Source organism: Microcaecilia unicolor, chromosome 11 (genome assembly GCF_901765095.1).
Source record: "Microcaecilia unicolor chromosome 11, aMicUni1.1, whole genome shotgun sequence".
In the NCBI taxonomy this organism is placed as follows: Eukaryota; Metazoa; Chordata; class Amphibia; order Gymnophiona; family Siphonopidae; genus Microcaecilia; species Microcaecilia unicolor.
Window position 1 is genome coordinate 171,601,713 of NC_044041.1, and position 27,201 is coordinate 171,628,913.

General features: G+C 44.5%; 1 protein-coding gene across 2 annotated transcripts in view; it reads right to left on the reverse strand.

Annotated features, from left to right (window-relative positions):
* Positions 1-22,343: 22,343 nt before the first annotated feature.
* LOC115480205 (cytochrome P450 2F2-like) overlaps positions 22,344-27,201 on the reverse strand; it is a 57,238-nt gene continuing 52,380 nt past the window's right edge. For both annotated transcript variants that reach the window (XM_030218711.1, XM_030218712.1), the window contains 3 exons: positions 26,214-26,401; positions 25,547-25,688; positions 22,344-22,863 (listed from right to left, as the gene is read on the reverse strand). In XM_030218711.1, coding sequence (XP_030074571.1) covers positions 22,682-22,863; positions 25,547-25,688; positions 26,214-26,401 — 512 coding nt within the window. In that variant the 3' untranslated portion in view covers positions 22,344-22,681. The remainder of the gene's footprint in view (positions 22,864-25,546; positions 25,689-26,213; positions 26,402-27,201) is intronic.

A 27,201-nucleotide genomic window follows, 5' to 3' on the forward strand; every position in this document is an offset into this window, starting at 1 on the left:
TCAGTCACCATCAGCAGGCTGCTAATCTCCTAACACTACAAAAAAAAACTAAATGAGGAAGGGACACCGTTACTGCTGCGCTCATTCACTGTGCTCTGTGTCTGGAGGTTACAGATAAAAACTCTGAACCACTCAGTGGATAGTGACCCTTACACCACACACTGAGCCTGACAATCCCACCACACTGCCACATAAAAAGAAGACAAAGGTCTGTCACAAAATGCCTAGCACCTACCGGGGGGGGGGGGGGGGAGGCTAACCCTGCGGCCACCTAAAGGGTCTGTCCCAGCACTGCTCAGGCCCACTACCACCTGTGCACATGCTCTACTCTTGCATACCCTTCCTCCCACCTGCTAGGTTATGCTTGCCTCTGACTGAGTCTCCCACCAGCAAGTTATTTCCCTGGTGGTTTCTAAGGACACTGGGGCCACAATCTCAGGGATCCCACAGTTCACAGAAAGCGCCCAAAGACCGAGCACACAAACACCAGGATTCTTAGTCAGTCCGGGATAAACAGAGCTAATAAATGAATTGATTTATTATCATGGAAAAATAGAACAGTGTATGGTGAAGAAAAAAAGATGTAACCAGCAACAATAGCAGGTAAATTAAACAGGAATCAATATTAAACTAACTAAACACTTATTCACTACCTGAGTAGTACCTGTGAGTTCAGGAAAATTAACTGCTCACAAGATTTGAACAGGGTCTCAGTATAGAGGTCTGTACCTTCCACACTCCCACTCTGAGACCAAAGATTACCCGCAGATTCAATCAGAGCCCAGAGCATAAACACTGAGGGCTGAGGGGCCTCTGAACAACAGCACTGCAGGATATTTTTTTTCTCCATAGAGCTTAGGTCACTTCTGCAACAGCTTTACAAACAAAACAAAACAAAACAAAAGTCACTATCTGCTGGCCAAACAAGGGACATACACTGGAGAATAAATACGTCATACATTCACATAACAAATAACAGACATAAATTCCCTGTTTTGTCACAATCTGCTTTACTAGGTTTCTTATGTCCATCTAAGACTACAATCCACAGCCTCAGCTCCTTATTCTACCAGGTTCTAGTGGAAAACTCTAGTTATTTATATATGTATGCTCCTCCTGTCCCATACTCACTCTTTTGGGCAGATAATAATCCAGGGCTGTTCCTGAATTCTTAATCATGCTCCTCTTCCCTCAGGCACAGACCCTTTAGGCTGTCCTCCTTCCAGCGATGCACTTCTCGACCTGCACCCTGGCCTTGAAAAGGCTTTCCCTGTTCTGGATCCTGTGTTCAGGCTGGGTTCCCCTTCTCAACCAAAGCTCTCACACCTTTTCAGTTGCCATTATTGGGCAGCAACTACTCCTCATATCAGCCTGAGTTTATTCTGCACTCCAGGATCCCCCTCTCCTCCAAGGGTCCCGGCGGGGATACAGGCAACCAAAGACCATGTGTTCCCCACTGTACTCCTTTTTATTACCTCAAACTCCTCCCTTCTTATCATCCTAACTCTCAGCACTATTTCTCTGCATGTTATTTCCCACCCCTTTGGGCTGTATCCCCAACTCCTCTTATACCTCTCATCCTCCCCCAGCAACCTCTGGAGAGTTATTCCTATAACCAGTGGACTGATGGAGCCGGCTTGCGGTTGTAAAATGTTTTAACATCTTGCGAGCTGGTTGTTCTGCAGGGCAAGCTCTGGTAAATGATGTAAACATGGCAGGAGGGCGCCACAAGCCATGCTTACCCCATTTACCTCACCTCCCACCACTGCCCTCGTTTGCCTGCGCTGCCCTGGGGGGGGGGGGTTAAATCTTTTTTATTACCTCTGTCTGGCCGCATCATTGAAAGCCCTGCCCGTCTCTAGCCTTCCCTTTGTGAGTTCATTCCCTCAGAGTCCCGCCTTCTGACATCATTTCCTCTTTCCGCGAGGGCGGGATTCTGAGGGAAAGAACTGGAAGAGAAGGCTAGAGACGGGCAGGGCCTTCAATAATGTGGCCGCTTCGACGGAGGTAATCAGGGGAGCGAGGAGAATCGCTGGTATCAGGGCCGTGCTAACACGGTGAGCGAGGTAGGCACCGCAGGGGGGCGCTGACCTCTGGAGGGCGCCTACCATTTCCTGAGGTCAGCTCAATTGCAAAATGTTTTACCTGAAGCTGTGATTTTCCTCTCTCCCCTGCCCTCCCCTTTTTGACCACAGTTCTCACTGAGGCAGGCAGGCTCTGCTGAAGCTGTTTGAAAGAATACAACCAGTGCTATTTATGTCTTTGGTGTGGGACGAACTCCTCATTCAGGGTGAGCTTGAACAACATTCAAATTAAAGAGAACAGCCAGGTTTGGAGGGAGGTGTGCAAGTGAGACTGGGGAGAAATAAAAACTAAATAGTGTAATTGTTAAAATTTGTAAGTGGTTCAAAGTTTTTTTTTTTTTTTTTTCTCTGAGCTTGTACACCGAGAGGAAGGCATGACTGCAATGATGTTTGCATAATTATCAGGTAACCGGATAGCTACAGCTGAAAGCCATTTCATTGGCTGATGGTTCCAACAGTAGTTTCAGAGGAAGTTTAGCTGACGTAGTGTAGGAGAGCTGGTAAGTGAAAATCTGATTGTTTTTTTTGGTGTTTGTTTTTATATAAAAGATTCTCCTTGGATAGGGAAGAATCTGTGATATGTGAAAATATATTTTGCTTTAATGAAATTGCTAAACTTTAGAGTCAGAGACTTATCAATGATCAGAAAAAGAAAGTCACCAGACAACAAAGGTAGAGAAAAATCATTTTATTTTCATTTTAGTGTTTGGAATATGTCCACTTTGAGAATTTACATCTGCTATCTTATTTTGCAATGTATAGCAATTTGTTTCTAAGAATATTGCTGACAATTCCTGTCAGTGTGGCAAGTGGTGAGCAATCATTTTCACGGTTAAAAATCATAAAAAACTAGTAAAAAGCCCATTTCAAAATGGAAGGAAACGGGCGCTAGCAAGGCCATCCCCCACCCTCCCTCCCTTGCTGTTCCAGACTCTGCAATCCATCCGTTTTCATCCCCCTTTCCGCGACCCTGTGCTGGCCTTCGAGGCGTTGCTTCTTCAATGATTTTGTGTCCAAGTTGCGAAGGCCAGCACAGGACTTCGGCTGACGGGGGTTGGGGTCCCCCGTCAGCACAGGTACTAGACGGCGGTGGGGGACGGTTTTCGCTGAGAAGGGGGGGTCGACTGGGTTGCGGAAGGGGGGTGCAGTGGGCTGTAACACAGGGGGAGGAGTACTCCTCCTCTTGCTTTGGTATCAGCTGTCACTGACATCAGTGCGTGCCTGCCTAGTAGACCACCTCCGAGGGAGGCACGGTCCCAGGCACATCCTGTTGGAGGTGAGAATTATTATTTAGAATTATTTGCGATCAAGTGTTTCACAAGAAAGGCTTGTAAGCCTTGCCATGATTGCTATTGAGAATGATGTATGTGCCCAGTTAGATATCAAAGATTTAATTACTAATTTCGTGAACATGAAAGCACGAAAAGCTAAGTGGTTGTAAACCCTCTATTTGTTCAGCAATCCCACAAAGATGCACTCCATCTCTCAGCTCCTATTTCCTTTGCATCTTGTGCCACACGGGGGGGGGGGGGGGGAATTCGCCAACTGATAGTCTGAAGGGGGGCACCAGAGACCCTAGGCACGGCCCTGGCTGGTATGGGTGGCTGGAGGGGGGCAGGGGAGAGAAGAGAATCGCTGGGTATGGGTGGCTGGAGGGGAGCAGGGGAGAGAAGAGAATCGCTGGGTATGGATGGCTGGAGGGAGGCAGGGGAGAGAAGAGAATCGATGGGTATGGATGGCTGGAGGTAGGGCAGGGGAGAGAAGAGAATCGATGGGTATGGATGGCTGGAGGGGGGCAGGGGAGAGAAGAGAATCGATGGGTATGGATGGCTGGAGGTGGGGCAGGGGAGAGAAGAGAATTGATGGGTATGGATGGAGGGAGGCAGGGGAGAGAAGAGAATCAATGGGTATGGATGGATAGAGGGGGTAGGGGAGAGAAGAGAATTGCTGATATGGATGGATGGAGTGAGGGCAGGGGAGAGGAGAGTTGCTGGACAGGTGGATGGAGGGGAGGGTAGGGGAGAGGAGAGTTGTTGGACATGGGTGGATGGAGGGGAGGGCAGGGGAGAGGAGAGTTGCTGGACATCTGTGGATGGAGGGGAGGGCAGGGGGGACGAGGAGGGTTGCTGGACATGGGTGGAGGAGAGGGAAGGGAGAGAGAAGAAATGCTGGACATGGACGGAGGGGAGGGAAGAGTGAGGAAGGAGATGAGATGAGGGAAAAGGAAGAGAGGAGAAAAACTGCACATGGATAAAGAAAATAGACAGAAGCTGGATCCACTGGACAGTCAAGTCTGCGGAGGACCCAGCTTTTACTTACGGATGTAGGTCAAGAAATGAAGAAGGAAGGCGGAAAGTAAAGAAATAAATGAAAATGAAGCCCTGGAAATGGAGTTAAGAGGACAGATAGCAGCAGAATCGGCTACTGGGCCAGCATGATCAGAAAAACAAAGTCGCCAGACAACAAAGGTAGAAAAAATCATGTTATTTTCATTATAGTGTTTGGAACATGTCCACTTTGAGAATCAGGTGCTGAACATTAAAAGTTTGTATTTATTTACTTATTTATGGCATTTTATACCACATTAAACATGAATTAGATTGGAACCTGGGATCATTTAATTTTTTTTCCTGGAGTAATGCATTGCTCCCCCCCAGGTTCTCTCCCCAGCTATAGCCAGCTCTGCAATTTGGGGGGGGGGGGGGGGCACAGAGGTGGACCGGGAAGAGAGCCTGTTATTAAACATTTACCAGTGCACCACTGCCTATAACCTTATGTAACCTGTAGTTAAATATTATTTTTTTTCCCTGAAGGGGAAGCTCGTTTCAGGCAGGGGCAGGGCAGCCCAGAAATAGCCCACAATGGCACTGAGACCAGTATATAAGATACATTGTTAAAAAATGTTTTGATGATTGTATATGATTATAAGTTTTAGAATTCAGATGCCCGGAGGTCCTAAAGTGGTGCTGTGACCTTAGAGGAAGTTTGATATATAAACCAGCTTATTTTCAAAAGAGAAAAACGCCTATAGTGCGATCTAAATCGGGAGATAGACGTTTGTCTCGCAAAGGCGCCCAAATCGGTATAATCGAAAGCCGATTTTGGGCGTTTCCAACTGTACTCCGTCGCAGAAACGAATAAAGTTGACGGGGCATGTCGGAGGCGTGGTGGAGGCGGAACTGGGGCATGGTTATCAGCTGAGGAGAGGGGCGTCTTTAGCTGATAATCGAAAAAAAGGCGTTTTGACCGCGATTTTGGGTCACTTTTTTGGACCCTTTTTTTTCACGAACAAGTCCCAAAAAAGTGCTCCAACTGCCCAGATGACCACTAGAGGGAATCGGGGATGACCTCCCCGGACTCCCCTAGTAGTCACTAACCCCCTCCCATTCTGCCAGCTCTGACCTACTGCTCATCTCAGTATCAGGGAGACTCGTTGCCAGTGGGGCACAACCTCTGATCTGCAGTTAACTGTGAGTAAACGTGATTAGTCTTCAGGTGTAAACTGGTGTGCCAATGTTATATAGCAGCAACCAGTCCTAGAGGCCTGCGTGTATGCAGGTCCCTGGAGCACTTTTAGTGGGTACCGCAGTGCACGTCAGCCAGGTGGCCCCAGGCCCATCCCCCCACCTGTAACACTTGTGCTGGTAAATGGGAGGCCTCCAAAACCCACTGTACCCACATGTAGGTGCCCCCTTCACCCCTAAGAGCTATGGTAGTGTTGTACATTTGTGGGTAGTGGGTTTTGGGGGAGGGGGGTTGGGAGCTCAGCACCTGTGGTAAGGGAGCTATGCATGTGGGAGCTTTTCCTGAAGTCTACCGCACTGACCTAGGGTGCCCAGTTGGTGTCCTGGCATATCAGGGGGGCGAGTGTACTACGAATCGTGGCCTCTTCCACGACCAAATGGCTCGGATTAGGACGTTTTTGAGCTGGGCGTTTGTTTTTTTTAGCGATAATAGAAACTAAAAACGCCCAGCTCAAAAACATCCATTTTTTCGAAAATACGGTTCGGCCCGCCCCTTCACGGACGCATTCTCGGAGATAAATGCCCATGGAGATAGGCGTTTCCGTTCGATTACGCCCCTCAAAATGTTTTAAATTGTGTTTCTCTTTGGGGGTTTAAGAGAGGTTTAAAAGTGCAGATTTTCTCATAATTCTCCTCAAAACATGGCTATAAGATGTTGTTTGATGTTAAAAGTGAACATGAAAGGTTTATTTAGGATAATTTTGACTGTTTTAACTGTGTTTGAGCTGTGCAGGGCTCACTCTTTGGCAGCCCTCTTCAATAGAAATTTGCATAGTTTGAATCTGATTGGCTGCACAGCTCACCACAGGAGCCTGTGTCTGGGAAATTTTCTCAAGTCTCAGGGAGAAAAAAAAAGAAAAAAAAGACAATTGGACTCTGAAACAGACAGGGTGAATGTCTGAGAGTTTGGGAGGTTAAAGTGTGAGTTGCAGAAATAAATAATTTGAGCAATATATGAAGACGTTTGGTGAGTGAAACTGAGAGCTAAAGTGTGAGACTGTGTTTTGGATATAAAGTAAAGTGTAAAGTAAACATTTGTTCTGATAATTATCAGAATTACCTAGTAGTGATTTTTTTCATCTAACTGAAAAGCTGTGAGAACTTAAAGGGAAGGGGAGAGAACTAAGGTACATACAAGTTCTGTGAGCACCCTGCAAAGTGTACAGCTTGAGCAGTATTTTAGGGAAGACATATTGAAGTTAATCCAAATTTGTTACAGAGCTAAATTTGAACTTTGAAAGGGTTGAGATATGTCTCAGCTTCAAGTATAATTCAGAGTGTATTTGAAATTTCTGAGAATTTTGAGGAGGAGGAGGAGGAAGTTTTTCTTTTCCTTCAGTGGCTTCATTGTCACTGAGGACTTAAAATGTAGTAAACAGCCATATTTTTGTTGTTCTAAGACAGTAATCTTGTCTCGGTGATTGCTACTGTGGTGTGAAGTGAATAGTATTTTTGAAGAGTCAACCAAGAAGACAAAAAGTAGTCAGTGAGACCAATAATTATTTTTATTTAAGAGAAGTGAGTCCAAACCAGTATTCAGATTCTTAAACTAAAGGAGAATTATTATTTTTTTTAGGAACATATCCTGAGTGACAGGTTGCACACACTTTTAGATAAGGAGGTAGATTTCTCTCCATTTTGTTTTGGTTTTAGTAGTAGGCAGTAGGTTCCACAGCAGCTGATCATTCATCACCCTACGCAGAAGGAGGACAAAGAAAAAGAAGGGCCCTACCTTTTCCATGCAAGCAGAAGACCCAAGGAAAGCTTGAACCATCAGAAAATATTTCAACAATTGCACTTATGACATCCAGGAATTAGATTAAAATTTCTATCCCTTTTCATTGAGATAAAGAGACACTGACACACAGAAGGTATTAGCAGGGGATAAAGCCATACTTCCCTGGTTGATTCATGATCCTGAGAGAAAGTGTACCGGTACCAGAGTGGGATACCACATTTTCTGCACTACCCCTCATCTGATATTGTAGTAAGAAAAAGGGGTTTCTGATTTTTGTATACACCAAAGTGTTATGAGCTGTAAGAGGAGTTTCTACGTAGTTTATTGTTAAGTGGGAGGGAAGAAACATTTGATTTGTAACTTTCCTTTGCATTTATACATTGAGGTGTATAGTTTCCTTTTCTTGCACCCCTGTTAACTAAGGTTCTATAAAACTTTTATAGTTCAAGTAGTCCTTAAGTAAACCACATCTTGTGGAATAAACATATTCTGTAAAACTTTCAGTAGGTCATCTTTTCATTATCTTGTATATAATTACTTACAAAACTTTCCTTTGGAATGTAACACCTTTTCACTAGATTTTCACTTATTTTTCCTCTCAAGTTTTTTTGGAACTTGAGACGAGGTAAGTTTGTTAATGAAGCTTTTCCCTTTGTCTTTACATGAGCACTCTGTCTGAGGTAATGTTGCATGCCACCGGTGATGCATTTAAATCCTATTGAGGTTCATGTAGGACAGAGTAAGCTCATGGGACTAGGGGGCTCTTTTGAAAGCTATTGCAAATGAATTGGACAGTTATTTATATTTGAGTGATACAGACAACGATGTTTTGATTTTTGGAAAAATAAGTAAAAGTGCTGGCCAAAACTGGCAAAACTTGCATGGGGGATCCTGTGCATTCCTGCTACCAGCATATCTTCTGAGAGGATATTTTCTATTGTGGGAATGACTGTGGAAGACAGAAGAGCTAGACTGAATCCTGAGATTGTTGGTGACTTATTATTCATTCACAGATTTAAGAATCATAACAGTGCTTCATAGGGCATATTTCTCCACCGCTAGGACATACAGAGTGGGTTGTGTTTTGACCCCCTGAACATTTTAACAGGGTGGATCAGGGTTACTTGTTGTAGTAGAAGTCAGCTATTACTAGGATTGGAAGGGAAGAAAGTGCTGGGGGAGAGGGGTAATTATAGTTGCTGGTTGTTGTTATTGTTTTCTATTTGTGATTTATAAACAATAGTTGCACATTGTTCCTTTTTATACTTTAATAAAACGATTTAAATATAACATCATAATAAGTGTTTGAGACTTATGCAGATGAGGACGGAGCCCATGGGGACAGGATGGGGATGGGGACAGAGCCCATGGGGACGGGGATAAACTTTGTCTCATTCTCTAATGAGAGGAATCCAGGGATTCAGACTGAAGCAGAAGCTCACACTACAGCAAGAGCTCAGATGGCAACCTGAAGAAGCTGAAAAATACCAACTGGAGAGGTTGTGACAGGTTGAACAATCCTGAAGATCACCACCAGAGCAGATCCAGCAAGAAGCAACAAAAGAAACCTGAGAGATCCTGCCAAATGACTGTGGAACTCCAGATCCCAGCAGAAGGAACCAAGTAACGGACGCACGCCAAGTGGCATTTCATGCGCATAGGTCATTACCACCCGGATTCTTTACCGCTAGGTCAATGGCTGGTGGTAAGGTCTCAGACCCATGTCCATTTTTGGCAAAAAAAAGGCCTTTTTCACAGGCGCACTGAAAAATTGATTGGTGCGCACCCAAAACCCACAACTACACTACCGCAAGCAATTTTTCAGTGCACCTTATTAAAAGGACCCCTTCTTTTGTAATTGTGAGCTCTTCAGGAACAGAAAAATGCACGCTATACCTGAACATGCATCACGTCAATAGTCTTCAGTCTTGCTGGTGGCTTATAAATTTAGGTGGAGAGGGTTATTTTTTCTGTTTCTGTAGGGCTCACAATAATAATAAAAAATAATTAATGTGGGATTTAAATCTCGGTTACTTGATTTAAAGCCCACTGCACTAGCCACTAAGCTACTCCTCATACTTGCTTCTTGCTTTGGTAAGAATGCCCATAATACCTGAAACTGACATACAGCCTGGTATCCCTTTCAGCTTCACTTTCAGGGGAGAGGGTGGGGGACCATAACCACTGGGGGATTAAGGAAGTGTCAAGTCTTAATTCCTCCAGTGGTCAGCTGCTCAATCAGAACACCTTTTTCTACTCTGGATTTGACTGAAACAGGTCTAATTTAGGATATCCTTCTTTTTAGGCTTGGACATTTCTTCCTGTTTGGCAATTGCTGTTGGAATTCTGATTTTGGGCCCTCCCTATTCCTGGCCAAAACATGCCCACAACATGCCCCCTTGCTATTCATGTGTACTGCAGTGTTGATTTTCCCTTTCATGCTTTTGCAAAATCGGGATTTGGACATTTCAAGGACATAGATATCCATTTGAGCATTTTGAGAAGTCCATAAGTGTTGAAAATAAGCTTCATAGACTCTGAGACCCTTCAAGATCTTGGCATTGGCAAATCTCCTCCAAATATCACATGAGTCTCAAAGATTAGTTGTATAACTCTGTATATCAACATTGATGACATCAAAGTTGAGACACTGAGTCAAGTAAGGATCTGTTCCAGACTTTTATTGATCTTTTTGTTGAGCTCCTCCTTGAAGACTACCAATAACAAGGGTTCAAGGAGTCCAGTAAGAAAGGACATGTCTGGAGTAATTGGGGAATATCAGTGCCTTGGTCTCAGGTTCTCAGAGGCTGTTGCAACTCTGCTGGAATTGAAGAGGATGAGTGGTCCTTTCTGCAGGGTTGCTTTAGGATACAGGAGAACTCAGTACCTCAAACCTCTCACTGCTGTGCCCCAGTGAGTTATGATGTTTATGCTTCCTGACCTCTGCCTGATGATTAACATTATAAGCCTTCATCATCGAAGCGGATAAATCCTTCTTCTTTATTGGGTGGGGCTTGGTTGATGTCTGTTTCTAGTGGGCTCTATTGATGCTTGATGTTGAGTGTGATTGATCAATTCCTAAGGTCTATGCACCCTCAGCCTCTGGTACAGGTCCTTGATTCTTCGAGACCAAATCCTCCAATGCTGACATTGAAAGACTGGATTATGATATACCACAGGTTTTTTTTACATAGTTCTTCATGGCTAAGAATCCCTCCTTTTCTGATCTGAGAACACAAATGACATTTAGAGGGTTCATGATCAGGCCTAAGTCACTGCAAGCACTAATTCTGTATATCTTCTCTGAATGTGGTTTTCCTGCATTACTCACATTTTGTAAAGCTGCTGGGCCCTTTTTTTCTGAGAGATGTTGCCAAATAATTTGAGAAAACAAATGAATCGATTTTAAGACAGTTTGACTGGGTCAACCCAAGGCCTGAAAGGAGTCTGACTGGGTGAATGCCCAAAAAATTAAATACTTAAAAACAGTTGAAAACCCTAACTAGTGAAACTGATAGGAAAAAGCTCAGTTTAAAAGAGGCCCATACGACAGTAAGGGATGAAAAACTCCAAAAGTTTAGTTACCAAAAGATGTCCATTAGGATTTTCAGAAAAACAATACTGAGGAGGTTGCTTGCAACGTCAATGAGCAAGAAAATAGGCACATGTGCAGTACTGCTCCTTTAAAGCTTCTAGAATTATCTATTCTGAAGATGCCACCCCTTGTAGGCTCCATTGAATGACATCATTTGTCTACGAGGACTTGATATCCTACTTGTCCTTGGAGAAGGAAAGATATAAAAAATTAGGGTATACCTTGTGCTGGATTCCATTACCTACTCTGATTACACTCAAATACGAAAACAGTACATATATAAGTACATAAGTATTGCCATACTGAGAAAGACCAAAGGTCCATCGAGCCCAGCATCCTGTTTCCAACAGTGGCCAACCCAGGTCACAAATACCTGGCAAGATCCCAAAAATGCACAAAATATTTTATACTGCTTATCCCAGAAATAGTGGATTTTCCCCAAGTCCATTTAATAACAGTCTATGGACTTTTCCTTTAGGAAGCTGTCCAAACCTTTTTTTAAACTCCGCTAAGCTAACCGCCTTTAACACATTCTCTGACAATGAATTCCAGAGTTTAATTACACGTTGAGTGAAGAAACATTTTCTCCGATTCATTTTAAATTTACTACATTGTAGCCTCATTGCATGCCCCCTAGTCCTAGTATTTTTGGAAAGCGTGAACAGATGCTTCACGTCTACCCGTTCAACTCCACTCATTATTTTATAGACCTCTATCACATCTCCCCTCAGTCGCCTTTTCTCCAAGCTGAAGAGCCCTAGCTGCTTTAGCCTTTCCTCATAGGGAAGTCGTCCAATCCCCTTTATCATTTTCGTCACCCTTCTCTGCAACTTTTCTAATTCCACTATATCTTTTTTGAGATGCGGCAACCAGAATTGAACACAATATTCGAGGTGCGGTCGCACCATGGAGCGATACAAAGGCATTACAACATCCTCATTTTTGTTTTCCATTCCTTTCCTAATAATACGTAACATTCTATTTGCTTTCTTAGCCGCAGCAGCACACTGAGTAGACGGTTTCAATGTATCATCAACAATGGCACCTAGATCCCTTTCTTGGTCTGTGACTCCTAACGTGGAACCTTGCATGACATAGCTATAATTCGGGTTCCTCTTTCCCACATGCATCACTTTGCACTTGCTCACATTAAACATCATCTGCCATTTAGATACCCAGTCTCGTACATTAAATGTCATCTGCCATTTAGACGCCCAGTCTCGTAAGGTCCTCTTGTAATTTTTCACAATCCTCCCGCAATTTAACGACTTTGAATAACTTTGTGTCGTCAGCAAATTTAATTATCTCACTAGTGACTCCCATCTCTAGGTCATTTATAAATATGTTAAAAAGCAGCGGTCCCAGCACAGAACCCTGGGGAACCCCACTAACTACCCTTCTCCATTTATGTAGGAAACAACTGCGCAAAAAACCTCCAAAATCCTCCTCATTGCAAAGTAGCAGAGTTTATTGTTAAGTATTCCAATCCCCTAAATGTTACTTTTTGATTGTGATAAGGAAAACATTAATGCAATCTCATGGAAAGATGAGTCTTGATTAAATCCTGAATAAGTACTTTCAACATTTTGTAATTTGCAAACATCTTTTTGTGTGGTTTCAATAGGTAGTCCGTGATTTCTGGGTAGACACTATGGGGGAAATTCTGTATATGGTACCAAACATTAGGTGCTTCTTCTGTAGTTTATAGTTTATTAAAATTTACTATACCGCTCAAATTGAAATCAGAGCAAAGCAGTTTACAAATCTAATGTACAGCAAGACAGGAACTCCATAAATTAGGAAAGAAACACAAACATTTCCAAGGGATAAGGTACAAAAGATGGTAAAGAGAGAGGGTAATAGAAATGGGTCTAATGGGTCAGTGTTCTAGAAGCAGGGCTTTTTTTTTTGAGGGGGTATTTGGGGGTACTGAGTACCGGCACCTTTTCCATTGTGTGCTAAAATTGACCCATGGTCCCCAAGTTTTAATGAAAGAGCTCAGGCTCTACAGACAATTCTGCCTTGTCATAGATTCTGTGACTGGTTGCAGGGGACCTGGCTATTGTGGGGTGGGTCCCTCAGTGATCACCCCACCCCTTAAGGGTGGCCTGGCATTTGAGTACCCGCACCTTTTTCACTAGAAAAAATGCACTGTCTAGAAGTCAGGAGTAACATATGCTTCTTTGAATAGACAGGTTTTGAGGGCAGCCTTAAAACCTTTAAATGACAAGGTAGCACAAAGAGAAAGGGTAAGTTGTTCTAGGTAAAAGGAGCCAGAAAATAAAAAGCCATGCACTGGGTGGAGTCGTAATGGGCTAGTTTTAGATTCGGCACTACAAGATGGTGGTCATTAAGGGATCATAAGACTTTATTAGGAGAGTAAGGTATGGTAAGAACAGACCAAATTAGGCATGGAAAAAAACATTCTAATGAATGCAAGATGCTGAAATAGAGCAGAAATGGCAGATTTGTGCAAAAACACACATGCACCCATTTATAGAATTAAGCATAAGTGTGTCCGCACCAATCTGAGAAGGGGGCATGGCTATGGGAGGGGCATTCCTTTAAAATATGCGAAGTTGTAGAATTTGGGGGGGATCTGTGCCCAACATGTTTCAGTTGGTGTAACTCCTTGCACCCACAGTAAAGTGTGGATCTCGCCACTATGCACTATTTTAAAGAATACTGTTCAGCATTGCCTTTTTAAAGTGCTGAATTTTGAGCACCATTTATAGAATTATCCCCTATACATTGGTGAAAAACACAGTGGAGGAGTCAGGGACATAGCCAGACACCCAGTTTTGGATGGGTGTGAGGCCAAAGTGGGTAGGCAAGACAACCCCGCCCCTTCCCAGTATTTCTCCCTCCCCCAGGCAATTGGGGAGTTAGTTCACTCCCCTGTTCCTCCCCCAGTACCTTTATATCCTTTAGGTCTTCACTGGCAATGAACAGCAGCTCATTTCCTTTGCTCCTGCCAGCTCTGAACCTTCCCTCTGATGTAACTTCCTGGACTTGCATTATCCAGTTAACAATGCACTAATTACAACGTACTACCTGGATAAACACAAGAATGCCCATTCACTGCCCATGCCATGCCCTGTCAGAAAACATTTCCCCTCAAAATCAGTAATGTGCAGGTTAACATGCACAACCAGGCACAATACAAGAAAACACTTTCACGCATTCCTGCGGTATCCTGATTGTGCATGCCAACTGCGCATTAAGGGCTTAACACTTTTTAATAAAAGGGTTCCTAAGTGAGCACATAAAGTTGGAACAGCTGAAAGGCTGGATTAAGAATGCTATTCCCATAGAAATATGTCTTATTACACACCGTATATATCTTTTTTTGTAAAGCACTCAAAACGCATCTGTTGTGTTTTGAGCACTTTACAAAAAGAGGTATATCAGTAATCCTGATTTTTTAGTGTTTAGATCTGATTATTTTGATGTAGCTATTGTAAAATGACTAGTTTTTTTGGTACATTTTTTCTGATTGTGATTTTCTTTTAAAAGCTTTGTGTGCCACTTTGCACTGTTATGGTTAAAGCGGAATAGAAATACGTCACAAAAGAGAAAGCGAACAATACTACCAAGTAATCAAAAATAGGAAAAAGCTCTCTTAATAACAGTGGCATAGCAGGAAACAGACCTGTGTCTAAATTTGTGGTACACAGCGATATTTTGCGAAACTGAGGCCTGAGTCGATGTGTTTGGAACCCATGACACTTCTTTATCTATACCTGCAAGCTTAAAAGTTAAGTTCAACTTGTTATTATTAGTTCTTTTCATATGGATCCCCCCCCCCCTTTTTTTTTTGATTCTGTGGATTCTTTTAGTATCCTTTACCTTTTGAAACACAAGGGGTTTTCTGTCTGTGAGGATAACCCCCTCCGATGTTAGAAGAGCACTACGGCTCTCAATGTGAAGCCTTGTGTATATATATATATATATAGGCTGGAGGTTGGGGAATTCTGAGGCTTTTCCCTTGTTGTATTTTCAAAATTAGAACAGATACACTCCACTGAATCTTTAGTGGGATAGATTCAAGTACTTTTTTCTGTGCCACTGTTATTATGAGAGCTTTTTCCTATTTTTGATTACTTAAAGCGGAATAGAAATCACATCATACAATACAATATAATCTGCCGGGTTCACCAGGCACCAGATTTAATATCATCCGGAGTATGGTTAAATTCTGTACACTTACACCAAGGATAGTCTAAACATACATATTTTGTTTTGGTGACCAAAACCTGGCGTAACAACACTGCCTTCTGCTGGCTCCCTAAAATAAGACCATATAAAATATCCAATATATCTTTTTGAATATCATCAACTGAACCAGCTAAGGTAAGTTTTTTGGTGTGTTAGGCTGTGAACCTCAGCTGTGCCGCTCTGCGTCCACCCTCTCTAACGCAGAGACTTATGCACTCACTTCGTCATCGGTTCAACGGCCTCCACCATCCTCAAATACATGATTTATGTTATAGTATAAATAACTGGTTTTCTTTATAGAAGTTTACTTGAATTCAAACAATACTCATCTTAAAGGTGAAACTTCACATATAGTCGGCAATAGGGGTACACAAATGCTTTATCAAGGAGGTCCCCTAACGGTAACCTTTTATCAGCCTGCCAACACATGAATTTGGCATGTGCTGGGCAGCTAGGAAAATGGGCTTTTTTTTAGTGGGGCGGTAAATGGCTATGCGCTAAAATTAAAAGTAGAGCACAGCTATTTACTGCCTGAGCACTTACCGCCACCCATTGACCTAGTGGTAAGGGCTCAGGCACTACTCATGCAGTAATCAGGTAGAGACTTGCCAAACTGAACATTGGGGGGCAGACTCATGAGTAATGTCAGGAAGTACTTTTTCACAGAGAAGGTGGTGGGTACAAGGAATGCCCTCCAGCCGGATGTGGTGGAGATGAAAAAGATAGTGGAATTCAAACATGCGTGGGATAAACACAAAGGAATCCTGTTTAGAAGGAATGGATTCACGGAATCTTAGCGGAGATATTTTCTCTGATTCGTTTTAAATTTACTACTTTGTTGCTTCATTGCATGCCCCTTAGTCCTAGTATTTTTGGAAAGAGTAAACAAGTGATACATGTCAACCTGTTCCACTCCACTCAATATTTTATAGACCTCTATCATAGCCGTCTTTTCTCCAAGCTGAAGAGCCCAAGCCGTTTCAGCCTTTCCTCAAAGTGAAGTCGTCCCATCCCCTTTATCATTTTGGTCGCCCTTCTCTGTACCTTTTCTAATTCCACTATATATAATATTCCATTATATATAAAAGTGCCTCCATATGTGGGGAAACCTTTATAAAATTACCCTTTTTAATAAGTGCCCTGTTATTTCATTACCTTCCATAATGTGTGGTAAGAATAGCAAAGCACTCAATCTTAATTTTGCAATGAATTTATTAAAAACACAAATCCTGTTCATGTTACATATTGCATATTTCTAAAAGCTGAAAAGAGCAAAATGTAGACTAGTTGTACCCCAGAAAGGCAGTATATCAGTAAGAATCTTGTACTTCCCATGAAAGCCAGCAGATTAATTTGAGTGGGTTGGTTCCTTTATGGATGCAAAACCGAATAATAAGAGTGCTCCAGAGTACTATAATACTTAAGTACTGATTCATAATTCACCCTTTTCTTTGTTCTCCGTAGTTCTATAGTCCACATTTGTGCTGTGTGTCATGACTTTAAAAAACAGAGGGGCCCTTTTACTAAAGGGTTGGTGCCTGGCAACAAGCTTGCAGTGCACCAATCTGGAATTACCGCCGGGTTAGCGTGGGAGCCCTCAATGGGTGGCAGTAAGTGTTGCCCTGCCCTCCCCTCCCCTTCCTCCCTCCCTCCCCTCGATGTCCCGCGATTCTCTCCTCCCTCGATTTGTACCTGAACGTTCTCTGGCTGGCTGGCACTGGCTTCCGTTCCATTCCGTTCGGAACATCCCTCCTGACGTCAACTCGCCTCTAGCGTTCCCTTCCCTCTCACTGTTCCGCCCTCTGATATCATTACGTCTTGACGTGAGGGTGGGACACTGAGGGGGAATGGATTGCTGGAGGCTGGCTGACGTCAGGAGATGTTACGAACCCAGCCAGCCAGCCATGGAATGTTGGAGGTGCAAATTATTATATAGGATAGTGTAAATATACATTAGGGCACTTAAATGTATCTGCAGGCCCCCTTTCACCACAGCTTAGTAAAGGGTCTCCAGAGGCGTAGCATTTTTACAAAACTTCAAATGCTATATACCTGACAAGGAATGCAGTTAATTAGTGTTGGGTTACAAGAATGAGTCCTCTGATGGAGTGTGGGTGAGTAATTCCTTCCGGCCTACTGCTCCCTGTTTCCCAGAATGAAGTTAACAGGCTAAGGGGCCCTTTTACTAAGCCGCGTAAGCGTCTATGTGTGCCCAATGTGCGCCAAAATGGACTTACCACATGGCTACCGCATGGCCCTTGCAGTAATTTTATTTTTGGCGCGCATCCACTACGTGCACCTGAAAAATATTTTTTATTTTCCGGCACGCATCAGCTACCAGCGCCAAGCAGCATTTGGCATGCATAGGCCATTACTGCCTGGTTACCATGCGAGACTTTACCGCTAGGTCAATGGCTGGCGGTAAGGTCTCAGACCCGAAATGGACGTGCGGCAATTTTCATTTTGCTGCATGTCCACTTTCGGCAACATTTTTTGCAGGTGCACTGAAAAATGATTCTGCATGCACCCAAAACACGCGTCTGCATTACTGCAGGCCATTTTTCAGCGCACCATAGTAAAAGGACTCCCAAATTCTGTGGTCTGCTCTTCATTATACTTTGTCTGGGTAACTTTCCAGCTTATAATCGAAAGTGATCGCTGGCCATTTCCTGACATAAATCGGGAGATGGCTGGCGATTTCTTAAAAGCGGCGAAATTGGTATAATCGAAAGCAGCATTTTTGACAGCATCGCCGCTTTCCCATTGCTTTGCCAGCGAAAGTTCAAGGGGGTGTGTTGGTAGATTAGCAAAGGCGGGATATGGGCGGGCATGGGCATGGCTACCAGATGGCCGGCTTTCGCCGATAATGGAAAAAAAAAGCGGCGTTAAGCAGTATTTCGCCGGCTTTACTTGGTCCTTTTATTTTCACAACCAAGCCTCAAAAAGGTGCCCCAACTGACCAGATGACCACTGGAGGGAATGGGGTATGACCTCCCCATACTCCCCCAGTGGTCACCAATCCTCTTCCAAACTAAAAAAAATAAAACTAAAAACCTTTTTTTGCCAGCCGGTATGCCAGCCTCAAATGCCGTAACCACCTCCATGACAGCAGAATGTGTTGTATCCTCCGTCAGCCTTTTCCTGGTTGCGATGTGGCTCTCGGGTGAGTGTGACACCTTTTCTGTTAGGTGCCCTGCAGAGTCACAGTAGCAATGCATTGTGGTGGGTGTAGGGTACTGGGCTCTACTCCCATGGTGCTTTCCCCCCCTGCTAACTGGGTCAGAGTGTGCCCTGTTTTGTTTCCTGTTGTAGTCCATACGGTAGTGGCCATTTTTGTAAACCAGTTTTAGTTCCCTTTCCTGTGTTACCCACGTTAGAGAACGTAGTTCTTACCTTGAATGTGGCTGAAAGAGGGCATTGTACACCATTGTGCCAGCTCTGACCTACTGCTAATCTTAGTACCAGGGGACTCTTTGCCAGTGGGCCACAACCTCTGATCTGCAGTTAACTGTGAGTAAACGTGGTTATTTCAAGAAAGGACTTTTTCAGAGAGATTAGTCTTCAGGTGTGAACTGGTGTGCCAAAGTTATACAGCAGCAATAAGTCCTAGAGGCTGTATGCAGGTCCCTGGAGCAATTTTAGTGGGTGCAGTACATTTGTGGGTAGTGGGTTGTGGGGGGGGGGGGGGGGCTGAGCTCCCAAAGTAAGGGAGCTATGCATGTGGGAGCTTTTCTGAAGTCCACCGCAGTGACCCCTAGGGAGCCCGGTTGGTGTCCTAGCATGTCAGGGGGGCCAGTGCACTAAAAATGCTGGCTCCTCCCACGGCCAAATGCCTTGAATTTGGCCGGAGTTTGAAATGGCCGACATAACTTTCCATTATCACTAAAAAATGAAGCCGGCCATCTCAAACCCCGGCCAAATTCGAGGCATTTGGCTGGCTGGAACCATGTTATCGAAACAAAAGATGGCCGGCCATCTTTTTCGAAAATACGGGTTTGGCCAGCTGTTTGCGTTGCCGCCAAAATACATCGCCGGCCATGTATTTCGCCGGCGACGTTCGATTATTCCCCTCTTTGGGAGTTACCTGGCCAAATGATGGGTTTTAATTTCCCAGACAAATAACTCAGAATTTTGCCTGGCTCCTAGACTGGACTATTCCACATAGTTCCTAAAAACACAAATACATTAATCTTGGTGGCTCTCATTAATAAAAGCTAAGGGGTCAATACTATTACTGGGAGCCTCCATATGGGTGCCCAGGTGCAACACAGAGACCGCCTATTCTATAATGGCATCCGAGAACCCAGATTCTACATAAGTACATAAGTAATGCCACCCTGGGAAAAGACCAAGGGTCCATCGAGTCCAGCATCCTGTCCACGACAGCGACCAATCCAGGCCAAGGGCACCTGGCGAGCTTCTCAAACGTACAAACATTCTATACATGTTATTCCCGAAATTGTGGATTTTTCCAAGTCCATTTAGTAGCAGTCTATGGACTTGTCCTTTAGGAAACCGTCCAAACCCTTTTTAAACTCTGTCAAGCTAACCGCCTTCACCACATTCTCCAGCAACAAATTCCAGAGTTTAATTACGTGTTGGGTGAAGACAAATTTTCTCCTATTTGTTTTAAATGTACTACACTGTAGTTTCATCGCATGCCCTCTAATCCTACTATTTTTGGAAAGCGTGAACAGACGCTTCACATCCACCGGTTCCACTCCACTCATTATTTTATATACCTCTATCATGTCTCCCCTCAGCTGTCTTTTCTCCAAGCTGAAAAGCCCTAGCCTCCTTAGTCTTTCTTCATAGGGAAGTCGTCCCATCTCCACTATCATTGTCGTTGCCCTTTGCTGCACCTTTTCCAATTCCACTATATCTTTCTTGAGATGCGGCGACCAGAATTGGACACAATACTCAAGGTGCGGTCGCACCATGGAACGATACAACGGCATTTTAACATCCTCACACCTGTTTTCTATACCTTTCCTAATAATACCCAACATTCTATTCACTTTCCTAATACCCAACATTCTATTCGCTTTCCAAGCTGCAGCAGCACACTGAGCAGAAGGTTTCAGTGTATTATCGACGACGACACCCAGATCCCTTTCTTTGTCCGTAACTCCGAACATGGAACCTTGCATGACGTAGCTATAATTTTATTATAGAATTATAGCATAAACCTACATGGTATCATCCCTCATCGCCCACTTTGCTTTTTCTAAGCGCACCTATCATGCGCCAAAATGGAGTTACCGCACGGCTACCGCATGGCTCTTGCGGTAATTTCATTTTTGGCATGGATTCAATAAGCACAGCTGAAAAATAGTTTTATTTTCTGCCGCATGTATCGGACGCGTGCCAAGTGGCATTTGGCGCACTTAGGTCATTACCGCCCGGTTACCATGTGAGACTTTACCGCTAGGTCAATGGCTGGCGGTAAGGTCTCAGACCCAAAATGGACGCGTGGCAATTTTCATTTTACCGCATGTCCATTTTTGGCAAAAATGTTAAAAAGGCATCAACACACTACCATGTCTCTTGTGCTGTACTCCGAAGACAAGCCACTGTCTGGATAAGGGCATTTGAATACTGGACCCTTAGGTGCACTTTTACAGAGCAGCGGTAAGCCCAACGCGGGCTTACCGCTCACTCTTTTGGGACTGCCGCCGGCCCAACACTGATGCTGGAGGTAGTCCCTCCCCAAACGCGCACAATTTCTGTGGGAAAAAGAAAACCCCTAGAAATGGCTTGCATGGCGGTAATCAAGCATCACCGCAGGCAGCCTGGTTACCACTGGGTTAGCGCAGGACCCTTATCGCCACCTCAATAGGAGACGGTAAGGGCTCCCCGTCAAATGACCATACGGTAAGAGTTATCTTACCATATGGCCATGTGTGCTGGGGACTTTTTTACCTGCTGCAGTAAAAAGGTCCCCGGTGCATGGGAAAACCTCCCCCCTCCCCCCCCCCCCCCCCCCCCCGCAGCCTAGTAAAAGGGCCCCTTGGTTTAGAAAAAGCAAGGTATATTTTTATGAATCTTTGCAATTGGAGACTTTCCTGCAAGAACATGGGGTCCCTTTTAGAAAGGCGCGCTGAAAAATGGCCTGCGGTAGAGTACAAGCATATTTTGGGCACACGCATTTCTAGGGGTTTTCTTTTTCCCACAGAAATTGTGCGCGTTTGGGGAGGGACTACCTCCAGCATCAGTGTTGGGCCGGCGGCAGTCCCAAAAGAGTGAGCGGTAAGCCCGCGTTGGGCTTACCGCTGCTCTGTAAAAGTGCACCTAAGGGTCCAGTATTCAAATGCCCTTATCCAGACAGTGGCTTGTCTTCGGAGTACAGCACAAGAGACATGGTAGTGTGTTGATGTCTTGGAGCGTGAGCAGACGAGCACACGTTTTTGGAGTCTTTACAAACGTATCAAACCCCTGAAGCAGGGACAGCGAAACAGGGACTTCCCTGTTGGGCTACGATTCAGCTACAGATCGGGTGTCTGACACCAGTACCTTGGGAGTCAAGATAAGTAATCTGTGGCGTTTCAACAATAGCATACTGTAAGGCAGAAACACTTAACATACTTTTTGAGATAGATATACTCTGTGATCTCAACTTTTTGATACAGGGATATACTCATTGTCTACCCTTAGGATCTTTCAAGTCTATTTTTTGATAATATTGGATATTTGATAGTGTGAAGTTTTTTTGGGGTTAGATGATGCTGCGCCGGGCCCATGCCTTATAGTCCGATGATCTTGGGCTGGCTGGGTGGCATTACTGAATCCCCTTTTTTCTCCACTTTACATGCTAAAAGACTTGTATTGATCTGTGGGCGACAACGGACTCTTGTATCTTATAATAAACACAGTTAGTGTGACACTGTGAGTTTTGAGTTTCTTATCCAGATAGTGCCAGGGCAGTACTGAGCAGAGCATGGACAGAAACAGAAGTTATCCAGTTAGCGGCGATGTTCATACTGCTATCTGGGTAACTATCCCAACAAAATTAGGACAGAAAAATCGTCCTAACTGTATGCTGATAATTTGAATATCACTGCTATCCAGATAAAGGTGTCTCTGTTCTCTTTATCTGACTATTCAGTGCTGTTCATTATCTGGATACGTCTAGTAGCGCTATAGAAATGATAAATAGTAGTAGTAGTAGTAGTGGATAGCAGTGCTGAATATCCAAATTTTATTTAAACACCACGGCTGATGGGTTTTTTTTTTTAATTCACCTTTAAATATTGACGTACAGATTTATTTTTGGCAAGGTAATTTAGGTGTGATGAAAGACAGAAACTGATTTTCCAAAGAACTGTCCAGCAAAACCTTTGGTCGTTCTGATGGGGCATTGTGCAAATCGAAGGAAAATGTACTTTTTCCTAATAAAAAGAAAAAGCAACTAGAAGGCTGACAATACAGGTTAAATGTCATGTCTTCTTTTGGCTGGAGTATGAATAGGAGAAGCCTATGATGGAGCGTACTTGGGACACTGAGCATTTCTCTTCATCTCCTTTTAGCGAGCTACAACACGGCACTTGTATTGCTGGGGCACATTTCCAAGGCCGCTCCCTATTGGTGTTAGGTCAAGCTTCTCCTTGTCAACAACGGGCTGGAAGGTGAAGTTCTGCAGAAGTGTAGTGAAATACAAGAAGAGCTCCATGCGAGCCAGGCTCTCTCCAAGGCAAATCCTTTTCCCTGAGGAAAAAACAGGGTATGGAATTAATATTTTGTGTATGGATAAGAAGATACAGAATGTGTTGAAAATATGTTTTTGCTACTTAGAAAACTGAGACGTATTACAAATTGTTTTGATCAGGATATTTTTAGATTAATAGGGGTCCTTTTACTAAGGTGCACTGAAAAATGTCCTGCGGTAGTGAAGGTGCGGGCTTTGGGCGCACGCAGATCCATTTTCCAGCACGTCTGCAAAAAATAGAGAGAGGGGTCGTCTGGTGGGGGCTCCTCTTAGAACGAGGGCTGATGCTTTTGGGGGGAGGTCCAGAAAGGGGCTGCTCTTGGGGAAGGGTGATGTTCTTGGGGGGGGAGGGGGGGCTGATGTTCTTAGGTGTAGGGTCTGGGTTGGGGGCTGCTATAGGGGGGCCCAGAAGGGGTGGGACTTTCTCAGGAGGGGGACAGCCCAGGATGTATCAGGCCACTTCTGGGAAGCTATGTGGATACTGGGTAATATTTAATACCAGGACCTGCGCAGCTAAGTGATCAAAGATAGGACAACCATTTGTGTGGGATATCCTCAGACCTGAATATTCAGGGGCCCTTTTACTAAGGCGTGTAGGCACCTACGCGTGTCCGTGTGTCAAATTGGAACTACTGCCCGGCTACCCCATGCCTCGGGCAGTAATTCCATTTTTGATGTGCATTCAAAACACGAGGTAGAAAATATTTTCTATTTTCTACCATGTGGCGATTACCCGGCGGTAATCGGAAGTGTACGTGCACTGACGATTACCTTCTGGTTAATGCGTGAGACCTTACCACTAAGTCAGTGGCTGGCGGTAAGGTCTCAGGCCGAAAATGGACGCGCGCTGGTTTTAATTTTGCCGCATGTCCACTTTCGGCCAAAAAAAAGCCTTTTTGCGGATGCACTGAAAAATGGACCTGCACATGTCCAAAACACGCACCTACACCAGCGCAGGCCATTTTTCGGTGCACCTTAGTAAAAGGGTCCCTCAGTGTCAGTTCTTGGATAGGGACCAGCACTGAAAATCCGGGTCTTATTCAAGGAGCAGTGGCCTGCATTAAAAAAAATAATAAGTAAAGCTGACAGCCACCAGCTGAATATTTTCATCTTTGCTTTCATTTCATGTTATGGGGAGAGGTTAATAAAGTTCTTATAAATTTTGTGTGGGTGGCCGAGTTTGGTTTATTTGTAATTGAAGAGTTGCGATGGACAAGATCAAGCAATATATGATTTTATTGTGTTTTAACATTTTTTGTAGAATGTACTATACAGTTGAATTGTCTGAAAGTCGTGGGATGTAAGTTGTGAAATTAAAGAACAGCAAACCATGGAGTCCTTTTACTAAAAGGCAGTAGGGCTACTGAATGGATAGCGAGTGCCAAAACAGCACAACCGCAGAGTGCGCTGAGCATCCCATGGTATGGCTGTGATCAGCACGTGCCAATTTCCGCGCTAGAAAATATTTTGTAGCATGGTGGCAGGAAGTAGTCTGCCCAGCAGTAATCGTGTAGTGCAGACACAGGGGTCCTTTTACAAAGGCCCGCTGAAAAATGGCTTGCAGTAGTGTAGGTGCGGGTTTTGGGTGCGCGCTGATCCATTTTTTAGCGCACCTGTAAAAAAGACCTCTTTTTTTGGCCAAAAATGGATGTGCAGCAGCCATAGATCTAGCGGTAAAGAATCTGTGTGGTAATGACCTATGCGCATCAAATGCCTCTTGGCACATGTCTGTTATGCACAGCAGAAAATAAAAAAATATTTTTCAGATGCGTGTAGCGGACACGCGGCAAAATTGAAAATACCGCAAGGGCCATGTGCTAACTGGGCGGTAGCTCCAATTTGGCGTGCGTTTAACGCGCTTAGGTGCCTACGCAGCTTAGTAAAAGGGGCCCACAACGATGCATGCTGTCTGATTACCACATGATGAGCTCGTGAGTCAGTGGCGTAGCTATGTGGATTTGGCCCTGGACCCCCCTGCCGATGACCCTCTCGACCCCCCCTCCCACCGCCAACCCTCGCCCCTGCCACCGTCGCCGTGGGCTACCTTTGCTGGTGGGGGACCCCAACCCCCTCCAGCCGAGGTCCTCGTCTTCTGGCGCAAGGCTTCGTTCTGTAAAACGTGCTGGACATCAGACTGAGAAACAGAGCGAAGCCTTGCACTGGAAGAAGAGGACCTCAGCTGGCGTGGGTTGGGGTCCCCCGCCAGCAAAGGTAGGTGACGTGGCGGCGGGGGGGGGGGGGGGGTTGTGGCGGGAGGGGGGGTCGAGAGGGTCATCGGCGGGGAGGGTCAAAGTTGGTGGTGGCGGCGGGGGGGGGGGGGGTACTAAAATGTGCCCCCTCACCTCGGGCTCTGGACCCCCCTTCTGCCAAAGTCTGGCTACGCCCGTCGTAAGTCCTTACCGCCTACTAAATAGGTGGCAGTAAGGGCTCAGGCGGTAATGGCTGCATGCTAATTTGGAAATTAGCACACAGCCATTAATGACACAAAATTAATGGCAGCCCTATTGCCGCAGTGCATAGGAAATCCATGCACTTAAAGTAGCGCAGGCCACATTTTAGCACAGCTTAGTAAATGGACCCCTATGCCAGCAATATCACTGCTTGGACGGCGTATATATTGCCCAGTTATAAAATGGTATGCTGGAATTCTTGTCCTTAATGCAAATAAAATTCAAACTCTACCTGCAGAAAAGGGCATGAGAGCATCGTTCTTCTTGAAACATCCATTTTCATCCAGGAAATTTTGAGGGTGAAATGTTTGGGGGACTTTGAACTGAGATGGGTCATAGTGCACTGATGTAAGCAAAGGGATGACAAACGTGCCCTGTAAACAACAAAAATAAACCTAGATTGCATTACCAGTAGAGGATGCTCACTAGTGTCTCCGTCTCCCTCTTTCCCTCTACCTTACCCTATTGCTGGGCCTTATGGCTCCTGCACCTGGATGTCTCACAGGTTTTTTCCTTTCCCCCAAATCCCAACATGTCTTTTCAGTCAAAGGCTTCTCCTTCACTGTTTGATTTTCTAAGCCAATCTCTCTTCTTTTTTTTTAATGAAGGGGGGGGGGGGGGGGGGTTGCACTATTCAGAGGGCACTGCCAGACTCAGTTATATTTCCAGTGCATGGTGTCTGCATGGAGTCTGGAACAGCAAACCTTCCATTCACCCCCTTAACCCACCCAGCCACTTCTTTGCAAATTTTATATCTGGGAACTTTTAAGGTATGGTCATTCTGAAGTTTAGTGTGGATTGGGGGGGGGGGGGGGGGGAAGAATGCATCAATTTCTTTTCACTATCTCTTTGGCTACACTCTCCCATACTGAGTTCAAGAGACCCACTGGAACTGATACCTTGGGGATCCTGTATCCTCGAAATGATATATCTTTTGAGACCAAGTGAGGCAGGCTTAGGGGGATGACATCAGCGAAACGCATTATCTCATTGATCACGGCTTCTATAAACGGCATCTGGCTTCTGTCATCCAAAGACGGACTGCGGTCTCGTCCTACCACACTGTCAATCTCCTTCTGCATCTTTTCTGTCAAGAAAGGTAACATTTTGTCCAAAACCTGAACTTTTAAGTTTAGCATAGACTTGTAATATAGAAGCATATATAGAAAAGTAGAAAAGATCATATGGCCCATCCAGTCTGCTCATCCAGCTGTACATTCCCTTCTTCTCTCCAGAGATCCCTGTCCCATGCTTTCTTGAATTCAAGTACAGTTCTCATCTCCACCACCTCCACTGAGAGTCCGTGCCATGCATCCACCACCTTTCCATAAAGAAATATTTCCTTAGACTATTACTGAGTTTATCAATTGAAAGCGGCCTGCCTCCTATGCATTTATGCCATGGAGGTATTTAAGGGACCCGTTTACTAAGCCTCTTAGATTCCCACGCATGCCCAACATGCGCCAAATTAGAGTTACCGCCCAGTTACTGTGTGGACCTTGCGGCAATTTCAATTTTGGCGCACGTCCGCTACGTGCGTCCAAAAAAGTATTTTTTTTCTGATGGGCAGCAGCTAAGCGCATCAAGTGGCATTTGACACATGTAGAACCATTACCGCCCGGTTACCGTGTGAGACCTTACTGCTAGGTCAATGGTTTGCAGTAAGGTCTCAGACCCAAAATGGACATGTGGCAATTTTCATTTTGCTGCATCTCCATTTTTGGCAAAAATTTTAAAAAGCCATTTTTTTTGTAGGTGCACTGAAAAATAATTCTGTGCGCGCCCAAAAAAATCCGTCTACACTACCGCAGGCCATTTTTCAGTGCACCTTAGTAAAAGGACCTCAAAATGTCTCTATCATATCTCCCCTCTCCCGCCTTTCTTCCA